We start from the raw sequence: 26,249 nt of genomic DNA, 5'->3' as shown, positions 1-26,249 counted from the left end.
ACATTAGCGAGGTAGCATTAAGAACAGAGGACTGGGCCATTGAGGGAATATCCTCACCTGGCCCCCTTCTCTGTTCCTTCTTTTGGAAAATTAAAAAAAATTGAGAGGGGAGAATTTCCAGCCCCCCGCTCCCTCCCCTTTTAGTCGCCTTCTACGACACGCAGGGAATACGTGGAAAGTATTCTTTCTCCCCTATCCCCAGGGATAAATATATATATAGGGGATAGGGGAGAAAGAATTCTTCCCACGTATTCCCTGCGTTTCGTAGAAGGCGACTAAAAGGGAAGGGAACGGGGGGCTGGAAATCCTCCCCTCTCGTTTTTCATTTTCCTAAAGAAGGAACAGAGAAGGGGGCCAAGTGAGGATGTTCCCTCAAAGGCTCAGTCCTCTGTTCTTAACGCTACCTCGCTAATGCGGGAAATAGCGAATAGTATGAAAAAAAAAAAAAAAAAATATATTTATTTTTTTATTTATTATACTTTGTCGCTGTCTCCCGCGTTTGCGAGGTAGCGCAAGAAACAGACAAAAGAAATGGCCCAACCCCCCCCCATACACATGTATATACATACGTCACACACGCAAATATACATACCTACACAGCTTTCCATGGTTTACCCCAGACGCTTCACATGCCTTGCTTCAATCCACTGACAGCACGTCAACCCCGGTATACCACATCGCTCCAATTCACTCTATTCCTTGCCCTCCTTTCACCCTCCTGCATGTTCAGGCCCCGATCACACAAAATCTTTTTCACTCCATCTTTCCACCTCCAATTTGGTCTCCCTCTTCTCCTTGTTCCCTCCACCTCCGAGACATATATCCTCTTGGTCAATCTTTCCTCACTCATCCTCTCCATGTGCCCAAACCACTTCAAAACACCCTCTTCTGCTCTCTCAACCACGCTCTTTTTATTTCCACACATCTCTCTTACCCTTACGTTACTCACTCGATCAAACCACCTCACACCACACATTGTCCTCAAACTTCTCATTTCCAGCACATCCATCCTCCTGCACACAACTCTATCCATAGCCCACGCCTCGCAACCATACAACATTGTTGGAACCACTATTCCTTCAAACATACCCATTTTTGCTATCCGAAATAATGTTCTCGACTTCCACACATTCTTCAAGGCCCCCAGGATTTTCGCCCCCTCCCCCACCCTATGATCCACTTCCGCTTCCATGGTTCCATCCGCTGCCAGATCCACTCCCAGATATCTAAAACACTTCACTTCCTCCAGTTTTTCTCCATTCAAACTCACCTCCCAATTGACTTGACCCTCAACCCTACTGTACCTAATAACCTTGCTCTTATTCACATTTACTCTTAACTTTCTTCTTCCACACACTATTCCAAACTCAGTCACCAGCTTCTGCAGTTTCTCACATGAATCAGCCACCAGCGCTGTATCATCAGCGAACAACAACTGACTCACTTCCCAAGCTCTCTCATCCCCAACAGACTTCATACTTGCCCCTCTTTCCAAAACTCTTGCATTTACCTCCCTAACAACCCCATCCATAAACAAATTAAACAACCATGGAGACATCACACACCCCTGCCGCAAACCTACATTCACTGAGAACCAATCACTTTCCTCTCTTCCTACACGTACACATGCCTTACATCCTCGATAAAAACTTTTCACTGCTTCTAACAACTTTCCTCCCACACCATATATTCTTAATACCTTCCACAGAGCATCTCTATCAACTCTATCATATGCCTTCTCCAGATCCATAAATGCTACATACAAATCCATTTGCTTTTCTAAGTATTTCTCACATACATTCTTCAAAGCAAACACCTGATCCACACATCCTCTACCACTTCTGAAACCACACTGCTCTTCCCCAGTCTGATGCTCTGTACATGCCTTCACCCTCTCAATCAATACCCTCCCATATAATTTACCAGGAATACTCAACAAACTTATACCTCTGTAATTTGAGCACTCACTCTTATCCCCTTTGCCTTTGTACAATGGCACTATGCACGCATTCCGCCAATCCTCAGGCACCTCACCATGAGTCATACATACATTAAATAACCTTACCAACCAGTCAACAATACAGTCACCCCCTTTTTTAATAAATTCCACTGCAATACCATCCAAACCTGCTGCCTTGCCGGCTTTCATCTTCCGCAAAGCTTTCACTACCTCTATTTATATATATATTTATATTTATATATATTTATATTTATATTTATATATATATATATATATATATATATATATATATATATATATATATATATATATATTTTTTTTTTTTTTTTTTTTTTTTTTTTTTGCTTTGTCACTGTCTCCCGCGTTTGCGAGGTAGCACAAGGAAACAGACGAAAGAAATGGCCCAACCCACCCCCATACACATGTATATACATACGTCCACACACGCAAATATACATACCTACACAGCTTTCCATGGTTTACCCCAGACACTTCACATGCCCTGATTCAATCCACTGACAGCACGTCAACCCCGGTATACCACATCGCTCCAACTCACTCTATTCCTTGCCCTTCTTTCACCCTCCTGCATGTTCAGGCCCCGATCACACAAAATCTTTTTCACTCCATCTTTCCACCTCCAATTTGGTCTCCCTCTTCTCCTCGTTCCCTCCACCTCCGACACATATATCCTCTTGGTCAATCTTTCCTCACTCATTCTCTCCATGTGACCAAACCATTTCAAAACACCCTCTTCTGCTCTCTCAACCACGCTCTTTTTATTTCCACACATCTCTCTTACCCTTACGTTACTTACTCGATCAAACCACCTCACACCACACATTGTCCTCAAACATCTCATTTCCAGCACATCCATCCTCCTGCGCACAACTCTATCCATAGTCCACGCCTCGCAACCATACAACATTGTTGGAACCACTATTCCTTCAAACATACCCATTTTTGCTCTCCGAGATAATGTTCTCGACTTCCACACATTCTTCAAGGCTCCCAGAATTTTCGCCCCCTCCCCCACCCTATGATCCACTTCCGCTTCCATGGTTCCATCGCTGCCAGATCCACTCCCAGTTATCTAAAACACTTCACTTCCTCCAGTTTTTCTCCATTCAAACTCACCTCCCAGTTGACTTGACCCTCAACCCTACTGTACCTAATAACCTTGCTCTTATTCACATTTACTCTTAACTTTCTTCTTTCACACACTTTACCAAACTCAGTCACCAGCTTCTGTAGTTTCTCACATGAATCAACCACCAGCGCTGTATCATCAGCGAACAACAACTGACTCACTTCCCAAGCTCTCTCATCCCCAACAGACTTCATACTTGCCCCTCTTTCCAAAACTCTTGCATTCACCTCCCTAACAACCCCATCCATAAACAAATTAAACAACCATGGAGACATCACACACCCCTGCCGCAAACCTACATACAGAGCATCAGATTGGGGAAGAGCAGTGTGGTTTCAGAAGTGGTAGAGGATGTGTGGATCAGGTGTTTGCTTTGAAGAATGTATGTGAGAAATACTTAGAAAAGCAAATGGATTTGTATGTAGCATTTATGGATCTGGAGAAGGCATATGATAGAGTTGATAGAGATGCTCTGTGGAAGGTATTAAGAATATATGGTGTGGGAGGCAAGTTGTTAGAAGCAGTAAAAAGTTTTTATCGAGGATGTAAGGCATGTGTACGTGTAGGAAGAGAGGAAAGTGATTGGTTCTCAGTGAATGTAGGTTTGCGGCAGGGGTGTGTGATGTCTCATATATATATATATATATATATATATATATATATATATATATATATATATATATATACCGGGGTTGACGTACTGTCAGTGGATTGAATCAGGGCATGTGAAGCGTCTGGGGTAAACCATGGAAAGCTGTGTAGGTATGTATATTTGCGTGTGTGGACGTATGTATATACATGTGTATGGGGGTGGGTTGGGCCATTTCTTTCGTCTGTTTCCTTGCGCTACCTCGCAAACACGGGAGACAGCAACAAAGCGAAAAAAAAAATATATATATATATATATATATATATATATATATATATATATATATATATATATTTTCCCTGCAAAAATCAAAAAAAGTGCAATTGAGTGGGAGATGTATAAAAGAAAGAGACAGGAGGTCAAGAGATAGGTACAAGAGGTGAAAAAGAGGGCAAATGAGAGTTGGAGTGAGAGAGTATCATTAAATTTCAGGGAGAATAAATAGATGTTCTGGAAGGAGGTAAATAAAGTGCATAAGACAAGGGAGCAAATGGGAACTTCAGCGAAGGGCGCAAATGGGGAGGTGATAACAAGTAGTGGTGATGTGAGAAGGAGATGGAGTGAGTATTTTCAAGGTTTGTTGAATGTGTTTGATGATAGAGTGGCAGATATAGTGTGTTTTGGTCGAGGTGGAGTGCAAAGTGAGAGGGTTAGGGAAAATGATTTGGTAAACAGAGAAGAGGTAGTAAAAGCTTTGCGGAAGATGAAAGCCAGCAAGGCAGCAGGTTTGGATGGTATTGCAGTGGAATTTATTAAAAAAGGGGGTGACTGTATTATTGACTGGTTGGTAAGGTTATTTAATGTATGTATGACTCATGGTGAGGTGCCTGAGGATTGGCGGAATGCTTGCATAGTGCCATTGTACAAAGGCTAAGGGGATAAGAGTGAGTGCTCAAATTACAGAGGTATAAGTTTGTTGAGTATTCCTGGTAAATTATATGGGAGGGTATTGATTGAGAGGGTGAAGGCATGTACAGAGCATCAGATTGGGGAAGAGCAGTGTGGTTTCAGAAGTGGTAGAGGATGTGTGGATCAGGTGTTTGCTTTGAAGAATGTATGTGAGAAATACTTAGAAAAGCAAATGGATTTGTATGTAGCATTTATGGATCTGGAGAAGGCATATGATAGAGTTGATAGAGATGCTCTGTGGAAGGTATTAAGAATATATGGTGTGTGAGGCAAGTTGTTAGAAGCAGTAAAAAGTTTTTATCGAGGATGTAAGGCATGTGTACGTGTAGGAAGAGAGGAAAGTGATTGGTTCTCAGTGAATGTAGGTTTGCGGCAGGGGTGTGTGATGTCTCCATGGTTGTTTAATTTGTTTATGGATGGGGTTGTTAGGGAGGTGAATGCAAGAGTTTTGGAAAGAGGGGCAAGTATGAAGTCTGATGGGGATGAGAGAGCTTGGGAAGTGAGTCAGTTGTTGTTCGCTGATGATACAGTGCTGGTGGCTGATTCATGTGAGAAACTGCAGAAGCTGGTGACTGAGTTTGGTAAAGTGTGTGAAAGATGAAAGTTAAGAGTAAATGTGAATAAGAGCAAGGTAATTAGGTACAGTAGGGTTGAGGGTCAAGTCAATTGGGAGGTAAGTTTGAATGGAGAAAAACTGGAGGAAGTAAAGTGTTTTAGATATCTGGGAGTGGATCTGGCAGCAGATGGAACCATGGAAGCGGAAGTGGATCATAGGGTGGGGGAGGGGGCGAAAATCCTGGGAGCCTTGAAGAATGTGTGGAAGTCGAGAACATTATCTCGGAAAGCAAAAATGGTTATGTTTGAAGGAATAGTGGTTCCAACAATGTTGTATGGTTGCGAGGCGTGGGCTATGGATAGAGTTCTGCGCAGGAGGATGGATGTGCTGGAAATGAGATGTTTGAGGACAATGTGTGGTGTGAGGTGGTTTGATCGAGTAAGTAACGTAAGGGTAAGAGAGATGTGTGGAAATAAAAAGAGCGTGGTTGAGAGAGCAGAAGAGGGTGTTTTGAAATGGTTTGGGCACATGGAGAGAATGAGTGAGGAAAGATTGACCAAGAGGATATATGTGTCGGAGGTGGAGGGAACGAGGAGAAGTGGGAGACCAAATTGGAGGTGGAAAGATGGAGTGAAAAAGATTTTGTGTGATCGGGGCCTGAACATGCAGGAGGGTGAAAGGAGGGCAAGGAATAGAGTGAATTGGATCGATATGGTATACCGTGGTTGACGTGCTGTCAGTGGATTGAATCAGGGCATGTGAAGCGTCTTGGGTAAACCATGGAAAGCTGTGTAGGTATGTATATTTGCGTGTGTGGACGTATGTATATACATGTGTATGGGGGTGGGTTGGGCCATTTCTTTCATCTGTTTCCTTGCGCTACCTCGCAAACGTGGGAGACAGCGACAAAGCAAAAAAAAAAAAAATATATATATATATATATATATATATATATATATATATATATATATATATATATATTTATATATATATATATATATATATTTATTCATTTATTTATTTATTTTTTTTTATTTATTATACTTTGTTGCTGTCTCCCGCGTTATTGAGGTAGCGCAATGACACAGACGACAGAATGGTCCAACCCACCCACATACATGTGTATATACATACACGTCCATACACGCACATATGCATACCTATACATCTCAACATATACATATATATACACACACACAGACATATATACACATGTACATAATTCATACTGTCTGCCCTTATTCATTCCCGTCGCCACCCCGCCACACATGAACAACCCCCTCCCCCCGCATGTGCACGAGGTAGCGCTAGGAAAAGACAACAAAGGCCCCATTTGTTCACACTCAGTCTCTAGCTGTCGTGTAATAATGCACCAAAACCACAGCTCCCTTTCCACATCCAGGCCACACAGAACTTTCCAAGGTTTACCCCAGACGCTTCACATGCCCTTGGTTCAATCCATTGACAGCACATCGACCCCGGTCTACCACGTCATTCCAATTCACTCTATTCCTTGCATGCCTTTCACCCTCCTGTATGTTCAGGACCCGATCACTCAAAATCTTTTTCACTCCATCCTTCCACTTCCAATTTGGTCTCCCACTTCTCCACGTTCTCTCCACCTCTAACACATATGTCTTCTTTGTCAATATTTCTTCACTCACTCTCTCCATATGACCAAACCATTTCAATGCACTCTCTTCTGCTCACTGCACTACACTCTTTTTATTTCCACACTTCTCTCTTACCCTTTTATTACTCAATCAAACCCTCACACCACATATTGTCCTCAAACATCTCATTTCTGACACAGCCACCCTCCTCCGCACAACTCTATCTAAAGCCCATACCTCACAACCATATAACATTGTTGGAACCACTATTCCTTCAAACATATACCCATTTTTGTGCTCCGAGATAACATTCTAGCCTTCCACACATTCTCCAGCGCTCCCAGAACCTTCACCCCCTCCCCCACTCTGACTCACTTCTGCTTCCATGGTTTCAACTACTGCTACATCCACTCCAATATATATATATATATATATATATATATATATATATATATATATATATATATATATATTTTTTTTTTTTTTTTTTTTTTTTTTATACTTTGTCGCTGTCTCCCGCGTTTGCGAGGTAGCGCAAGGAAACAGACGAAAGAAATGGCCCAACCCCCGCCCCCATACACATGTACATACACACGTCCACACACGCAAATATACATACCTACACAGCTTTCCATGGTTTACCCCAGACGCTTCACATGCCTTGCTTCAATCCACTGACAGCACGTCAACCCCTGTATACCACATGACTCCAATTCACTCTATTTCTTGCCCTCCTTTCACCCTCCTGCATGTTCAGGCCCCGATCACACAAAATCTTTTTCACTCCATCTTTCCACCTCCAATTTGGTCTCCCTCTTCTCCTCGTTCCCTCCACCTCCGACACATATATCCTCTTGGTCAATCTCTCCTCACTCATTCTCTCCATGTGCCCAAACCATTTCAAAACACCCTCTTCTGCTCTCTCAACCACGCTCTTTTTATTTCCACACATCTCTCTTACCCTTACGTTACTTACTCGATCAAACCACCTCACACCACACATTGTCCTCAAACATCTCATTTCCAGCACATCCATCCTCCTGCGCACATCTCTATCCATAGCCCACGCCTCGCAACCATACAACATTGTTGGAACCACTATTCCCTCAAACATACCCATTTTTGCTTTCCGAGATAATGTTCTCGACTTCCACACATTTTTCAAGGCTCCCAAAATTTTCGCCCCCTCCCCCACCCTATGATCCACTTCCGCTTCCATGGTTCCATCCGCTGACAGATCCACTCCCAGATATCTAAAACACTTCACTTCCTCCAGTTTTTCTCCATTCAAACTCACCTCCCAATTGACTTGACCCTCACCCCTACTGTACCTAATAACCTTGCTCTTATTCACATTTACTCTCAACTTTCTTCTTCCACACACTTTACCAAACTCAGTCACCAGCTTCTGCAGTTTCTCACATGAATCAGCCACCAGCGCTGTATCATCAGCGAACAACAACTGACTCACTTCCCAAGCTCTCTCATCCCCAACAGACTTCATACTTGCCCCTCTTTCCAGGACTCTTGCATTTACCTCCCTTACAACCCCATCCATAAACAAATTAAACAACCATGGAGACATCACACACCCCTGCCGCAAACCTACATTCACTGAGAACCAATCACTTTCCTCTCTTCCAACACGTACACATGCCTTACATCCTCGATAAAAACTTTTCACTGCTTCTAACAACTTGCCTCCCACACCATATATTCTTAATACCTTCCACAGAGCATCTCTATCAACTCTATCATATGCCTTCTCCAGATCCATAAATGCTACATACAAATCCATTTGCTTTTCTAAGTATTTCTCACATACATTCTTCAAAGCAAACACCTGATCCACACATCCTCTACCACTTCTGAAACCGCACTGCTCTTCCCCAATATATATATATATATATATATATTGGAGTATGGGTTTTCAGTAAAGAAGAGAATGTTGGGGTGAAGAGGGTGGTGAGAGTAAGTGAGCTTGGGAAGGAGATTTGTGTGAGGAAGTACCAGGAGAGACTGAGTACAGAATGGAAAAAGGTGAGAGCAAAGGAGGTAAGGGGAGTGGGGGAGGAGTGGGATGTATTTGGGGAAGCAGTGATGGCTTGTGCAAAAGATGCTTGTGGCATGAGAAGCGTGGGAGATGGGTTGATTAGAAAGGGTAGTGAGTGGTGGGATGAAGAAGTAAGATTATTAGTGAAAGAGAAGAGAGAGGCATTTGGATGATTTTTGCAGGGAAAAAATGCAAATGAGTGGAAGATGTATAAATGAAAGAGGCAGGAGGTCAAGAGAAAGGAGCAAGAGGTGAAAAAGAGGGCAAATGAGAGTTGGGGTGAGAGAGTATCATTAAATTTTAGGGAGAATAAAATGATGTTCTGGAAGGAGGTAAATAAAGTGCGTAAGACAAGGGAGCAAATGGGAACTTCAGTGAAGGGGGCTAATGGAGAGGTGATAACAAGTAGTGGTGTTGTGAGAAGGAGATGGAGTGAGTATTTTGAAGGTTTGTTGAATGTGCTTGATGATAGAGTGGCAGATATAGGGTGTTTTGGTCGAGGTGATGTGCAAAGTGAGAGGGTTAGGGAAAATGATTTGGTAAACAGAGGTAGTAAAAGCTTTGCGGAAGATGAAAGCCGGCAAGGCAGCAGGTTTGGATGGTATTGCAGTGGAATTTATTAAAAAAGGGGTGACTGTATTGTTGACTGGTTGGTAAGGTTATTTAATGTATGTATGATTCATGGTGAGGTGCCTGAGGATTGGCGGAATGCTTGCATAGTGCCATTGTACAAAGGCAAAGGGGATAAGAGTGAGTGTTCAAATTACAGAGGTATAAGTTTGTTGAGTATTCCTGGTAAATTATATGGGAGGGTATTGATTGAGAGGGTGAAGGCATGTACAGAGCATCAGATTGGGGAAGAGCAGTGTGGTTTCAGAAGTGGTAGAGGATGTGTGGATCAGGTGTTTGCTTTGAAGAATGTATGTGAGAAATACTTAGAAAAGCAAATGGATTTGTATGTAGCATTTATGGATCTGGAGAAGGCATATGATAGAGTTGATAGAGATGCTCTGTGGAAGGTACTAAGAATATATGGTGTGGGAGGCAATTTGTTAGCAGTGAAAAGTTTTTATCGGGGATGTAAGGCATGTGTATGTGTAGGAAGAGAGGAAAGTGATTGGTTCTCAGTGAATGTAGGTTTGCGGCAGGGGTGTGTGATGTCTCCATGGTTGTTTAATTTGTTTATGGATGGGGTTGTTAGGGAGGTGAATGCAAGAGTTTTGGAAAGAGGGGCAAGTATGCAGTCTGTTGTGGATGAAAGAGCTTGGGAAGTGAGTCAGTTGTTGTTCGCTGATGATACAGCGCTGGTGGCTGATTCATGTGAGAAACTGCAGAAGCTGGTGACTGAATTTGGTAAAGTGTGTGAAAGAAGAAAGTTAAGAGTAAATGTGAATAAGAGCAAGGTTATTAGGTACAGTAGGGTTGAGGGTCAAGTCAATTGGGAGGTAAGTTTGAATGGAGAAAAACTGGAGGAAGTAAAGTGTTTTAGATATCTGGGAGTAGATCTGGCAGCGGATGGAACCATGGAAGCGGAAGTGAATCATAGGGTGGGGGAGGGGGCGAAAATCCTGGGAGCCTTGAAGAATGTGTGGAAGTCGAAAACATTATCTCGGAAAGCAAAAATGGGTATGTTTGAAGGAATAGTGGTTCCAACAATGGTGTACGGTTGTGAGGTGTGGGCTATGGATAGAGTTGTGCGCAGGAGGGTGGATGTGCTGGAAATGAGATGTTTGAGGACAATGTGTGGTGTGAGGTGGTTTGATCGAGTAAGTAATGTAAGGGTAAGAGAGATGTGTGGAAATAAAAAGAGCGTGGTTGAGAGAGCTGAAGAGGGTGTTTCGAAATGGTTTGGGCACTTGGAGAGAATGAGTGAGGAAAGATTGACCAAGAGGATATATGTGTCAGAGGTGGAGGGAATGAGGAGAAGTGGGAGACCAAATTGGAGGTGGAAAGATGGAGTGAAAAAGATTTTGAGTGATCGGGGCCTAAACATGCAGGAGGGTGAAAGGCGGGCAAGGATTAGAGTGAATTGGATCGATGTGGTATACCGGGGTCGACGTGCTGTCAGTGGATTGAATCAGGGCGTGTGAAGCGTCTGGGGTAAACCATGGAAAGTTCTGTGGGGCCTGGATGTGGAAAGGGAGCTGTGGTTTCGGGCATTATTACATGACAGCTAGAGACTGAGTGTGAACGAATGGGCCTTTGTTGTCTTTTCCTAGTGCTACCTCGCACACATGAGGGGGGGAGGGGGATGTTATTCCATGTGTGGCGAGGTGGCGATGGGAATAAATAAAGGCAGACAGTATGAATTATGTACATGTGTATATATGTATATATTTTTTTTTCTTTTATACCTCGTCGCTGTCTCCCGCGGTTGCGAGGTAGCGCAAGGAAACAGACGAAAGAAATGGCCCAACCCCCCCCCATACACATGTACATACACACGTCCACACACGCAAATATACATACCTACACAGCTTTCCATGGTTTACCCCGGACGCTTCACATGCCTTGATTCAATCCACTGACAGCACGTCAACCCCTGTATACCACATCACTCCAATTCACTCTATTCCTTGCCCTCCTTTCACCCTCCTGCATGTTCAGGCCCTGATCACACAAAATCCTTTTCACTCCATCTTTCCACCTCCAATTTGGTCTCCCTCTTCTCCTCGTTCCCTCCACCTCCGACACATATATCCTCTTGGTCAATCTTTCCTCACTCATTCTCTCCATGTGCCCAAACCATTTCAAAACACCCTCTTCTGCTATATATATATTATTATTATTATACTTTGTCGCTGTCTCCCGCGTTTGCGAGGTAGCGCAAGGAAACAGACGAAAGAAATGGCCCAACCCCCCCCATACACATGTATATACATACGTCCACACACGCAAATATACATACCTACACAGCTTTCCATAGTTTACCCCAGACGCTTCACATGCCTTGATTCAATCCACTGACAGCACGTCAACCCCGGTATACCACATCGCTCCAATTCACTCTATTCCTTGCCCTCCTTTCACCCTCCTGCATGTTCAGGCCCCGATCACACAAAATCTTTTTCACTCCATCTTTCCACCTCCAATTTGGTCTCCCTCTTCTCCTCGTTCCCTCCACCTCCGACACATATATCCTCTTGGTCAATCTTTCCTCACTCATTCTCTCCATGTGCCCAAACCACTTCAAAACACCCTCTTCTGCTTTCTCAACCACGCTCTTTTTATTTCCACACATCTCTCTTACCCTTACGTTACTCACTCGATCAAACCACCTCACACCACACATTGTCCTCAAACATCTCATTTCCAGCACATCCATCCTCCTGCACACAACTCTATCCATAGCCCACGCCTCGCAACCATACAACATTGTTGGAACCACTATTCCTTCAAACATACCCATTTTTGCTTTCCGAGATAATGTTCTCGACTTCCACACATTCTTCAAGGCCCCCAGAATTTTCGCCCCCTCCCCCACCCTATGATCCACTTCCGCTTCCATGGTTCCATCCGCTGCCAGATCCACTCCCAGATATCTAAAACACTTCACTTCTTCCAGTTTTTCTCCATTCAAACTCACCTCCCAATTGACTTGACCCTCAACCCTACTGTACCTAATTACCTTGCTCTTATTCACATTTACTCTTAACTTTCTTCTTCCACACACTTTACCAAACTCAGTCACCAGCTTCTGCAGTTTCTCACATGAATCAGCCACCAGCGCTGTATCATCAGCGAACAACAACTGACTCACTCCCCAAGCTCTCTCATCCCCAACAGACTTCATAATTGCCCCTCTTTCCAAAACTCTTGCATTTACCTCCCTAACAACCCCATCCATAAACAAATTAAACAACCATGGAGACATCACACACCCCTGCCGCAAACCTACATTCACTGAGAACCAATCACTTTCCTCTCTTCCTACACGTACACATGCCTTACATCCTCGATAAAAACTTTTCACTGCTTCTAACAACTTTCCTCCCACACCATATATTCTTAATACCTTCCACAGAGCATCTCTATCAACTCTATCATATGCCTTCTCCAGATCCATAAATGCTACATACAAATCCATTTGCTTTTCTAAGTATTTCTCACATACATTCTTCAAAGCAAACACCTGATCCACACATCCTCTACCACTTCTGAAACCACACTGCTCTTCCCCAATCTGATGCTCTGTACATGCCTACACCCTCTCAATCAATACCCTCCCATATAATTTACCAGGAATACTCAACAAACTTATACCTCTGTAATTTGAGCACTCACTCTTATCCCCTTTGCCTTTGTACAATGGCACTATGCACGCATTCCGCCAATCCTCAGGCACCTCACCATGAGTCATACATACATTAAATAACCTTACCAACCAGTCAACAATACAGTCACCCCCTTTTTTAATAAATTCCACTGCAATACCATCCAAACCTGCTGCCTTGCCGGCTTTCATCTTCCGCAAAGCTTTCACTACCTCTTCTCTGTTTACCAAATCATTTTCCCTAACCCTCTCACTTTGCACACCACCTTGACCAAAACACCCTATATCTGCCACTCTATCATCAAACACATTCAACAAACCTTCAAAATACTCACTCCATCTCCTTCTCACATCACCACTACTTGTTATCACCTCCCCATTTGCACCCTTCACTGAAGTTCCCATTTGCTCCCTTGTCTTACGCACTTTATTTACCTCCTTCCAGAACATCTTTTTATTCTCCCTAAAATTTAATGATACTCTCTCACCCCAACTCTCATTTGCCCTTTTTTTCACCTCTTGCACCTTTCTCTTGACCTCCTTTCTCTTTCTTTTATACATCTCCCACTCAATATATATATATATATATATATATATATATATATATATATATATATATATATATATATATATATATATATACGTTGAAATGTATAGGTATGTATATGTGCGTGGGTGGACGTATGTATATACATGCGTATGTGGGTGGCTTGGGCCGTTCTTTCGTCTGTTTCCTTGCGCTACCTCGCTAACTCAGGAGACCGCTACAGAGTACAATGATATTAATAATATGAAAATAATATATATATATATATATATATATATATATATATATATATATATATATATATATATATATATATATTTTATTATCATTATTATTTTGCTTTGTCGCTGTCTCCCATGTTAGCAAGGTAGCGCAAAGAAACAAATGAAAGAATGGCCCAACCCACCCACATACACATGTATATACATACATGTCCACACACGCAAATATACATACCTATACATCTCAACGTATACATATATATATACACACACAGACATATACATATATACACATGTACATAATTCATAGTCTGCCTTTATTCATTCCCATCGCCACCTTGCCACACATGAAATAACAACCCCCTCCCCCTCATGTGTGCGAGGTAGCGCTAGGAAAAGACAACAAAGGCCCCATTCGTTCACACTCAGTCTCTAGCTGTCATGTAATAATGCACCAAAACCACAGCTCCCTTTCCCATCCAGGCTCCACAGAACTTTCCATGGTTTACCCCAGATGCTTCACATGCCCTGGTTCAATCCATTGACAGCACGTCAACCCCGGTATACCACATCGTTCCAATTCACTCTATTCCTTGCATGCCTTTCACCCTCCTGCATGTTCAGGCCCCGATCACACAAAATCTTTTTCACTCCATCTTTCCACCTCCAATTTGGTCTCCCACTTCTCCTCGTTCCCTCCACCTCTGACACATATATCCTCTTGGTCAATCTTTCCTCACTCATTCTCTCCATGTGCCCAAACCATTTCAAAACACCCTCTTCTGCTCTCTCAACCACGCTCTTTTTATTTCCACACATCTCTCTTACCCTTACGTTACTTACTCGATCAAACCACCTCACAGCACACATTGTCCTCAAACATCTCATTTCCAGCACATCCATCCTCCTGCGCACAACTCTATCCATAGCCCACGCCTCGCAACCATACAACATTGTTGGAACCACTATTCCTTCAAACATACCCATTTTTGCTTTCGGAGATAATGTTCTCGACTTCCACACATTCTTCAAGGCTCCCAGAATTTTCGCCCCCTCCCCCACCCTATGATCCACTTCCGCTTCCATGGTTCCATCCGCTGCCAGATCCACTCCCAGATATCTAAAACACTTTACTTCCTCCAGTTTTTCTCCATTCAAACTTACCTCCCAATTGACTTGACCCTCAACCCTACTGTACCTAATTACCTTACTCTTATTCACATTTACTCTTAACATTCTTCTTTCACACACTTTACCAAACTCAGTCACCAGCTTCTGCAGTTTCTCACATGAATCAGCCACCAGCGCTGTATCATCAGCGAACAACAACTGACTCACTCCCCAAGCTCTCTCATCCCCAACAGACTTCATACTTGCCCCTCTTTCCAAAACTCTTGCATTCACCTCCCTAACAACCCCATCCATAAACAAATTAAACAACCATGGAGACATCACACACCCCTGCCGCAAACCTACATTCACTGAGAACCAATCACTTTCCTCTCTTCCTACACGTACACATGCCTTACATCCTCGATAAAAACTTTTCACTGTTTCTAACAACTTGCCTCCCACACCATATAATCTTAATACCTTCCACAGAGCATCTCTATCAACTCTATCATATGCCTTCTCCAGATCCATAAATGCTACATACAAATCCATTTGCTTTTTAAGTATTTCTCACATACATTCTTCAAAGCAAACACCTGATCCACACATTCTCTACCACTTCTGAAACCACACTGCTCTTCCCCAGTCTGATGCTCTGTACATGCCTTCACCCTCTCAATCTCTCAATATATATATATATTTATATATATATATATATATATATATATATATATATATATATATATATATATATATATATATATATTTTTTTTTTTTTTTTTTTTTGCTTTGTCGCTGTCTCCCACGTTTGCGAGGTAGCGCAAGGAAACAGACGAAAGAAATGGCCCAACCCACCCCCATACACATGTATATACATACGTCCACACACGCAAATATACATACCTACACAGCTTTCCATGGTTTACCCCAGACGCTTCACATGCCCTGATTCAATCCACTGACAGCACGTCAACCCCGGTATACCACATCGATCCAATTCACTCTATTCCTTGCCCTCCTTTCACCCTCCTGCATGTTCAGGCCCCGATCACACAAAATCTTTTTCACTCCATCTTTCCACCTCCAATTTGGTCTCCCACTTCTCCTCATTCCCTCCACCTCCGACATATATATCCTCTTGGTCAATCTTTCCTCACTCATTCTCTCCATGTGCCCAAACCATTTCAAAACACCCTCTTCTGCTCTCTCAACCACGCTCTTTTTATTTCCACACATCTCTCTTACCCTTACATTACTTACTCGATCAAACCACCTCACACCACACATTGTCCTCAAACATCTCATTTCCAGCACATCCATCCTCCTGCGCACAACTCTATCCATAGCCCACGCCTCGCAACCATACAACATTGTTGGAACCAATATTCCTTCAAACATACCCATTTTTGCTTTCCGAGATAATGTTCTTGACTTCCACACATTCTTCAAGGCTCCCAGAATTTTCGCCCCGTCCCCCACCCTATGATCCACTTCCGCTTCCATGGTTCCATCCGCTGCCAGATCCACTCCCAGATATCTAAAACACTTTACTTCCTCCAGTTTTTCTCCATTCAAACTTACCTCCCAGTTGACTTGACCCTCAACCCTACTGTACCTAATACCCTTGCTGTTATTCACATTTACTCTTAACTTTCATCTTTCACACACTTTACCAAACTCAGTCACCAGCTTCTGCAGTTTCTCACATGAATCAGCCACCAGCGCTGTATCATCAGCGAACAACAACTGACTCACTTCCCAAGCTCTCTCATCCCCAACAGACTTCATACTTGCCCCTTTCCAAAACTCTTGCATTCACCTCCCTAACAACCCCATCCATAAACAAATTAAACAACCATGGAGACATCACACACCCCTGCCGCAAACCTACATTCACTGAGAACCAATCACTTTCCTCTCTTCCTACACGTACACATGCCTTACATCCTCGATAAAAACTTTTCACTGCTTCTAACAACTTGCCTCCCACACCATATATTCTTAATACCTTCCACAGAGCATCTCTATCAACTCTATCATATGCCTTCTCCAGATCCATAAATGCTACATACAAATCCATTTACTTTTCTAAGTATTTCTCACATACATTCTTCAAAGCAAACACCTGATCCACACATCCTCTACCACTTCTGAAACCACACTGCTCTTCCCCGATCTGATGCTCTGTGCATTCACCTCCCTAACAACCCCATCCATAAACAAATCAAACAACCATGGAGACATCACACACCCCTGCCGCAAACCTACATTCACTGATAACCAATCACTTTCCTCTCTTCCTACACGTACACATGCCTTACATCCTCGATAAAAACTTTTCACTGCTTCTAACAACTAGCCTCCCACACCAAATATTCTTAATACCTTCCACAGAGCATCTCTATCAACTCTATCATGTGCCGTCTCCAGATCCATAAATGCTACATACAAATCCATTTGCTTTTCTAAGTATTTCTCACATACATTCTTCAAAGCAAACACCTGATCCACACATCCTCTACCACTTCTGAAACCACACTGCTCTTCCCCAATCTGATGCTCTGTACATGCCTTCACCCTCTCAATCAATACCCTCCCATATAATTTACCAGGAATACTCAACAAACTTATACCTCTGTAATTTGAGCACTCACTCTTATCCCCTTTGCCTTTGTACATATATATATATATATATATATATATATATATATATATATATATATATATATATATATATATATATATATATATATATATATATATGTACATAATTCATACTTACTGCCTTTATACATTCCCTTCGCCACCCCGCCACACATGAAATGACAACCCCCTCCCCCCTCATGCGTGCGAGGTAGCACTAGGAAAAGACAACAAAGGCCACATTCGTTCACACTCAGTCTCTATCTTTCATGTATAATGCACCGAAACCACATCTCCCTTTCTGCATAAAGATGTCCAGATAGAGCAACCAAAGAACATAACATTGAATAAGCAATAAACTTATTAAAAATGATTAAAGATGCACTCACATAGTACCAATGAATATTCCCAGTGAATGTTGGTTTGCAGCAGGGGTGCGTGATTTCTCCATGGTTGTGTGATTTGTTTATGGATGGGGTTGTTAGGCTGGTGAATACAAGAGTTTTGGAGAGAGGGGCAAGTATGCAGTCTGTTGTGGATAAAAGAGCTTGGGAAGTGAGTCAGTTGTTGTTTGTTGATGGTAAAGCGCTGGTGGCTGATTCGTGTGAGAAACTGCAGAAGTTGGTAATTGAGGTTGGTAAAGTGTGTGAAAGAAGAAGGCTGAGAGTAAATTTGAGTAAGAGCAAGGTTATTAGGTTCAGTAGGGTTGAGCGACAAGTTAATTGGAAGGTAAGTTTGAAGGAGAGAAACTGGAGGAAGTGAAGTGTTTTAGATATCTGAGAGTGGATTTAGCTGCAGATGGAACCATATAAGGGGAAGTGAGTCACAGGATGGGGGAGGGGGCGAAAGTTCTGGGAGTGTTGACGAATGTGTGGAAGGTGAGAACATTATCTCGGAAAGCAAAAATGGGCATGTAAGAAGGAATAGTGGTTCCAACAATGTTATATGGTTGCGAGGCATGGGCTATAGATAAGGTTGTGCGGAGGAGGGTGGATGTGTTGGAAGTGAAATGTTTGAGGACAATATGTGGTGTGAGGTGGTTTGATTAAGTAATGAAAAGTGAAAGGGTAAGAGAAATGTGAGGACAATATGTGGTGTGAGGTGGTTTGATTAAGTAATGAAAAGTGAAAGGGTAAGAGAAATGTGAGGACAATATGTGGTGTGAGGTGGTTTGATTAAGTAATGAAAAGTGAAAGGGTAAGAGAAATGTGTGGTAAGAAGAAGAGTGTGGTTGAGAGAGCAGAAGAGGATGTATTGAAATGGTTTAGTCACATGGAGAGAATGCGTGAGGAAAGATTGACAAAGAGGATATATGTCAGAGGAGGAGGGAACGAGGAGAAGTGGGAGACCAAATTGAAGGTGGAAGGATGGATTGAAAAAGATTTTGAGCGATCGGGGCCTGAACATACCTGGAGGAAGAAAAGGTGAGCAAGGACTAGAGTGAATTGAACAATGTGTTATACCTGGGTCGAGGTGCTGTCAGTGGATTGAACCAGGGCATGTAAAGCGTCTGGGGTAAACCATGGAAAGTTTTGTGGGGCCTGGATTTGGAAAGGGAGCTGTGTTTTCGGTGCATTACACATGACAGCTAGAGACTGAGCGCTACCTCGCATGTGCACAGGGAGAGAGATGCTGTTTCATGTGTGGCAGGATGGCGATGGGAATGGATGAGGGCAGCAAGTATGAATATGTACATGTGTATATATATACATGTGTATATATGCCTGTGTGTGTATATGTTTGTATATGTTGAAATGTATAGGTATGTATATATGCGTGTGTGGGCGTTTATATATATTCATGTGCATGTGGGTGGGTTGGACCATTCTTTCATCTGTTTCCTTGCACTACCTCGCTAATGCAGGAGGCAGCGACTAAATATGATAATAATGAAATAAGAATATTAGATGAATGGAATAAACTGAATGATGACATGGGAAATGCAGACAGCATACAGATGTTTAAAAAAATTTTGATTAAGTTGGTTCAAGAGCAAGAGCCCCACAAGTGTAAAATTCCCACTGTCTACAGTGGAAATACATTACTACATATACTGTATCTATATTACAATGATATACCTCTTTTGCCACACAGTTGTGATGAATTTGTAGTATGATAAAGATGGTAATATTGTCTTCTTTTCCCAGGTAATATGGGCAGGTGACTGAGGAAGCAGCAGCGGACATCCGTGAGCGCTGCTGCATCACCAGTGTCGCCACTACCCTCACCATCACTATTGTCACTGTCTCCATCAGCTTGGCTAACAGCATCAGCAGACCATCCTACCTCTATCCTTTTACAGCATTGATGTTAGGAAGATACTGAGAGAGCGGGACCACTAAGCTGCACAACTTGTGATAGCAAAGCAGTTAGAATATTGCTGTTTTAATCAAGACAGGATCAAAAATGCTTCCAAACGTGGGCTACATTACAGGGCGACTGCGAGAGGCTAAGAATGTGACAGGCCGGCTACGGGAAGTTGGAAGAATCCCAGTTAGGAGAGTGGAGGAAGTATCTGAGCCACTGCGAGAACCAGGAATCATTACTGGCTACAGACATGAGAACTGCTCCGTCATCCAGGCAGTTGCATCACTTTTCAATGCTACAAATGAGACTGTTAACTTTTGGACACATTTTCTTGCCTCTGTGTACTTTACATGGTTGTTGGTGTCACTTTCAACTATCATGCCACTCTTCGAGGATCCTTACCTCTTCCCTCTTACTTGTTACATGATTGCTGCTTGCTGTTACCCACTCATGAGCTGTCTAGCACATGCTTTCTCTTGCTTATCTCTCACAGCCACTCATGTCTGCTTCTTTATTGACTATCTTGCCATTTCTATGTATAGTTGGGCTGTGGCATATCTTTACTATAGTTACTGTTTCCCCCCACAACTGATGAACACATGGTTTTCAGAGATCTTCCTACCAGTGGCTGCAGTCAATGCTATTGTAGCTACTCTTTGTGCAAGTTTATCCCGTTTCTTGCACCCTAATATGTGCCAGAAAATGCTGCGGGTAGCAGCATTTGTGGAGCCCTTCCTGTGGGACTCATTTCCGTTGGTGCTTTGGCTCTACACCTGCGATACAACTGCTGACTGCTGTGGAGAGTCACGAATATATCATATACATCAGTTTGCTTGTGTTATCACTGCATCTTTCTTCTATGGCTCACACTTTCCTGAGCGTCTGGCTCCAGGTTGCTTCGATTATGTGGGACATTCACATAACATTTTACACATCTTCAGCATACTTGGCACAAATGAACAGATGCGTGCTGTCCTTATTGATTTGAAAAATCGAAGAGCAGATCTAGAAGCAGGAGACTGGTTACCCACACCAACTTGGGCTACCCAGGCTACACCTTCTCTCTTAGTGTGTAATATTTTCCTTGTTTTAGTTCTTACATATTTTCTTTCAAGAAAACTGCACTCTACTCACCAGAATTGCCCTCAGAATACTTCCTGTCAGCTTCTCATCACTGCTCCATCAACCATACAGCCTTATGACCATCTCAAAGAGCAGTAACTGCCTCAGGCTTCTTTAAAAAAAAGAAAGCCTTGCACTCATGGGACCAGTTTCATTCCTTTCATCCCAGCACTGGCCCGGGTGGCTTCTCTGTGACACCCCAGTGGATCATTTGTCACCACCATGGTGTGGGCAGTACCAGAAAATGTAGGTGCCACCCAGGCTGGCCAACTAGAACCATCTTCCCGTGGTATATGCATTTTGGTACAAGTTGAACTGCCTCAATTAATATCTTATTGTGCCTTAATAAGATATATTGTGAAACTTTTGATACCATTAAAGCACGTTAGGTAAAGAAGCAAGATGTGGACAGAAATAGCCAAATTAGCCTATTTTAACTCTATACATTCCCACGAAACTCAGCCAAACCTGCGTATGTGATATCAGATGAGGTTCTATGGCATTTGTATAAGTCACCTCAGTTATTTGATATTTGTTATCAAGAGGTTACCTATAAATGTCAGACATATTTACCAACATGTACGTAACTGGATTTGAATCTTGCTGTAACATGCAGCTAGAATGTAATTAAAGCTCAGGTAGTGTTAATTTGCTTGAAAGTTAATTAAACTGACATACTTTTGTCCATGCTTGATATGGTTATACTGTCATGAAGTTAAGTTTCCAACAGTAAATCGTGAAACTGACAGAAACCTTCAACAGCAGCACTACAAATACATCCTATTCCTCTCTGGCCAGCAAAATTCACAGTGTTATATTATAAGTTACCCCACTTTATTCTAATTTCTCTTTATCATTGTTGTATTATGATTGTTTTTTCATGTCATGTTTTGTGTTATAATTGATATTGTATAACATGTTACATCTTTGTATTATAAGCATTTTCTTGTCACTGTGCATGTTACTATAGAATTATTTTACTCTTTTTGGTTATCGCTATCATACTTCAACAGTTTTCATTACCATTGTTACATCAGAATTGTTTCAGCATTTGCCATTACCATATTTAGCACCTGTCCTTACCTAAGTTTCCAAGAACTGCCATTACTGGTGTGACCTAACCAAAAAACCACATATCAGTGGTACATTATTGTTTTAATAGTCGTAATTATCAGTGATGCTTTGTCATTGCTGTAGCAGTGTGCATCACTAGTTTTACATTATTGAAATATTGAATATCTTAACCAGTGTTAAATTCCTGCTTCACAACTCATTACCTTAACTTGACTGTTTGAACACTACATCACCCATGTTACATTATTCCTTTACTGCTTCTTGTTACCTTTGTTGTAATACAACTGTTTAAACTTCTTGCTTCACTGGTGTCACATAGTACTTCACTAACTTTTGATACCAGTGCTTTAATAATTGAACAGTATGCATCATTAGTATTACATTACTGCCTCACTGCTCACATTACAAGTGTTTTGATATGATTATTGGAACATTTAGCATCACTAGTGTTACATTACTGCCTGTCTGTTTATCATTACAAGTGTTTGAATATAACTGTTAGAACATCTAGCATCACCAGTATTACGTTACCACTTCACTGATTCTCATTATCAGCATCATCTTATTGTTTGAATATCATGCACTACCATTGTTATATTGAACCTGGTGCATACTTGGTATGATATAGACATGTGACATCTTATTTCAAGTATTTGACAAGTGATACTTAGCAAACTGCTGTCGAACACAAGAACACACCATAACTGACAATTAGATAGATGTGATGCAAGTGGAGGTTTAACCTGGATTTTGATGATAATGCCAAGGATGTCTGTTTCATGTAACTTGTGTTATCAGTCTGCATAGATACAATTGCAGAGAAAAGAGTTAGCTTGTTTCATACAGTACCTTCATTTGAACCCAGTGATTGCTTTTATCTCTGTACCCTAGTGATTTTGGGTTTTGATTTTTGAAATGGAGGCTCCCTTAAGATATGTTATGAAAGTGAAAAAATGATTGTAAATGTATAACTTCAGTTATGGAACATAGGCAGGGACATTAGGGAGACACATTAGGTAATAGTAGTTGGCAGGAACATGAGGTAGGAGCCTCTAAAAACTGTTGTAGAGTTACCTTCTGCCAGTAGCCAGTTAAGGGTGAGGTATTTAAAGACTCAGAAGCAACACAAGTTGAACAGTTATGTAGACTCTTTTGTCATAGCCACCATCTTGAGGGAGTTCCCAAAGGGGATGAGCATTAGAGATATAGGTAGAGAGAGAAATTGTTGTACTCAGATAATTTTCGGAAGCATGCTTCCTTATGTTCCAATAGAGAACATTGTTTTTATGTGATTTTTTTTTTTGTATATCATAGAAATGCACTTAGAAGCAAACTAGTAATTTTGTTTATCATAGATAAAAACAATGGTTTCAATTGACATTATGACATAAAGTTAGATTTACCCTAGCAGAATATAACAGCTGTCAGAATATGGGACATGCACGATATTGATTTTTTTTTACACCCAAAATTGCAGTTAAAAGCAAAGGAGTAATTCAATTTTGTAAATAGAATTTGAAAATGGTTTCACTTAAAATTATGGCATAAAGATTTCAAAAGTCACTTGACAACTGTCAATGAATTGGGAAAATATAACACCTGAAAATGAACTTAAAAGTAAATTTCATTCATTGTCATATTTTCAAAATAATAATGGTTTTAGTTAACTTCATGGCACAGTGCTCTCAGAATTAGTTTTCCTTACTGACAAAAGAAAAAGAGAATTGCACAGTGTATTGGATACAGATGCAAGATACCACACACTAGATGTCAAGACCAGAGACTTTTGCATCATTACTTATTGCAGAATTCATATCTCCAATATGCCACATATCACATGTCATGAAATGCCATTTACCTGACAGATGTTCCGCTGGGCATACTGTATTACCACATTTCATATCCAGCACATGATTATTTCACCATCTGTTATTACTGTTGTTACATAGTATTGTAATTGTTTTACTATTTTAGATTACATTATTATGTTTCTTCACCTATCATACCAGTGAGTCATCATGTCTTATGTCTACCTATCATTACCACTCATGAATTGGTAATTGCTTGTCAATATCAAAATCATCTTTATGATTAATGAAACTTTGTATAGAGCTTATACATAATTCGCCTAAGCTTGTCATAACAAAGTGAAGGATGGGTACTACCATCCTATTGTAGCTGAGACTTAGTATGATGTATTTCAGCCATTACTTACTCAGCCATGTACTTGTATGAAGAATTTATGGGAATGGATGAAGGCACCAAGTATGGATATGTACATGTGTATCTTTGTATATGTCTGTGTATGTATATGTATGTATTCATTGAAATGTATAGGTATGTATATATGCGTGTGTGGACATTTATGTATATACATGTGTATGTGGGCAGATTGGGCCATTCTTTCATCGTTTCCTTGTGCTGCCTCACTAACGCGGGAAACAGCGACTAAGTATAATAATGAAAAATATATATATATATATATATATATATATATATATATATATATATATATATATATATATATATATATATATATATATCCCTGGGGATAGGGGAGAAAGAATACTTCCCACGTATTCCCTGCGTGTCGTAGAAGGCGACTAAAAGGGAAGGGAGCGGGGGGCTGGAAATCCTCCCCTCTCGTTTTTTTTTTTTTTTTTTTTTTTTTTTTTTTTTTTTAATTTTCCAAAAGAAGGAACAGAGAAGGGGGCCAGGTGAGGATATTCCCTCAAAGGCCCAGTCCTCTGTTCTTAACGCTACCTCGCTATCGCGGGAAATGGCAAATAGTATCAAAAAAAAAAAAAAAAAAAAATATATATATATATATATATATATATATATATAGGATCACAATTTTGGGAACTTATTGTATTTCATTTTCCATGTGGACTCATAGGAGTATACTTGATCACGTGCAAAGAAAAATATATATATATATATATATATATATTTTTTTTTTTTTTTTTTTTCATACTATTCGCCATTTCCCGCGATAGCGAGGTAGCGTTAAGAACAGAGGACTGGGCCTTTGAGGGAATATCCTCACCTGGCCCCCTTCTCTGTTCCTTCTTTTGGAAAAAAAAAAAAACGAGAGGGGAGGATTTCCAGCCCCCCGCTCCCTTCCCTTTTAGTCGCCTTCTACGACACGCAGGGAATACGTGGGAAGTATTCTTTCTCCCCTATCCCCAGGGATAATATATATATATATATATTTTTTTTTTTTTTTTTTTTCATACTATTCGCCATTTCCCGCGACAGCGAGGTAGCGTTAAGAACAGAGTACTGGGCCTTTGAGGGAATATCCTCACCTGGCCCCCTTCTCTGTTCCTTCTTTTTTTCTTTTTTTTTTTTTTTTTTTTTTTTTTAATCTTCCAAAAGAAGGAACAGAGAAGGGGGCCAGGTGAGGATATTCTCTCAAAGGCCCAGTCCTCTGTTCTTAACGCTACCTCGCTAACTCGGGAAATGGCGAATAGTTAAAAAAAAATATATATATATATATATATATATATATATATATATATATATATATATATATATATATATATATATATATATATATATATATATATATTATCCCTGGGGATAGGGGATTAAGAGTACTTCCCACGTATTCCCTGCGTGTCGTAGAAGGCGACTAAAAGGGGAGGGAGCGGGGGGGCTGGAAATCCTCCCCTCTCGTTTTTTTTTTTATTTTCCAAAAGAAGGAACAGAGAATTGGGCCAGGTGAGGGTATTCCCTCAAAGGCCCAGTCCTCTGTTCTTAACGCTACCTCGCTAATGCGGGAAATGGCGAATGGTTTGAATGAAATGAATGAAAATATATATATATATATATATATATATATATATATATATATATATATATATATATATATATATATATATTTTCTTTTCTTTCAAACTATTCGCCATTTCCCGCATTAGCGAGGTAGCGTTAAGAACAGAGGACTGGGCCTTTGAGGGAATACCCTCACTTGGCCCAATTCTCTGTTCCTTCTTTTGAAAAAAAAAAAAAAGAAAAAAAAACGAGAGGGGAGGATTTCCAGCCCCCCGCTCC

The 26,249-nt window shown here is 41.2% G+C and overlaps 1 protein-coding gene across 6 annotated transcripts in view; it reads left to right on the top strand.

The window, feature by feature from the left end:
- Positions 1 to 24,863, top strand: part of LOC139750366 (membrane progestin receptor gamma-like) — a 210,188-nt gene extending 185,325 nt beyond the window's left edge. For all 6 annotated transcript variants that reach the window (XM_071665079.1, XM_071665083.1, XM_071665081.1 and 3 more), the window contains one exon: positions 19,835 to 24,863. In XM_071665079.1, coding sequence (XP_071521180.1) covers positions 20,094 to 21,215 — 1,122 coding nt within the window. In that variant the 5' untranslated portion in view covers positions 19,835 to 20,093 and the 3' untranslated portion in view covers positions 21,216 to 24,863. The remainder of the gene's footprint in view (positions 1 to 19,834) is intronic.
- Positions 24,864 to 26,249: the final 1,386 nt, after the last annotated feature.

Source organism: Panulirus ornatus, chromosome 9, assembly GCF_036320965.1.
Source record: "Panulirus ornatus isolate Po-2019 chromosome 9, ASM3632096v1, whole genome shotgun sequence".
In the NCBI taxonomy this organism is placed as follows: Eukaryota; Metazoa; Arthropoda; class Malacostraca; order Decapoda; family Palinuridae; genus Panulirus; species Panulirus ornatus.
The sequence above is the reverse complement of the archived record's forward strand: the minus strand, read 5'-3'. Positions and strand labels throughout refer to the sequence as shown.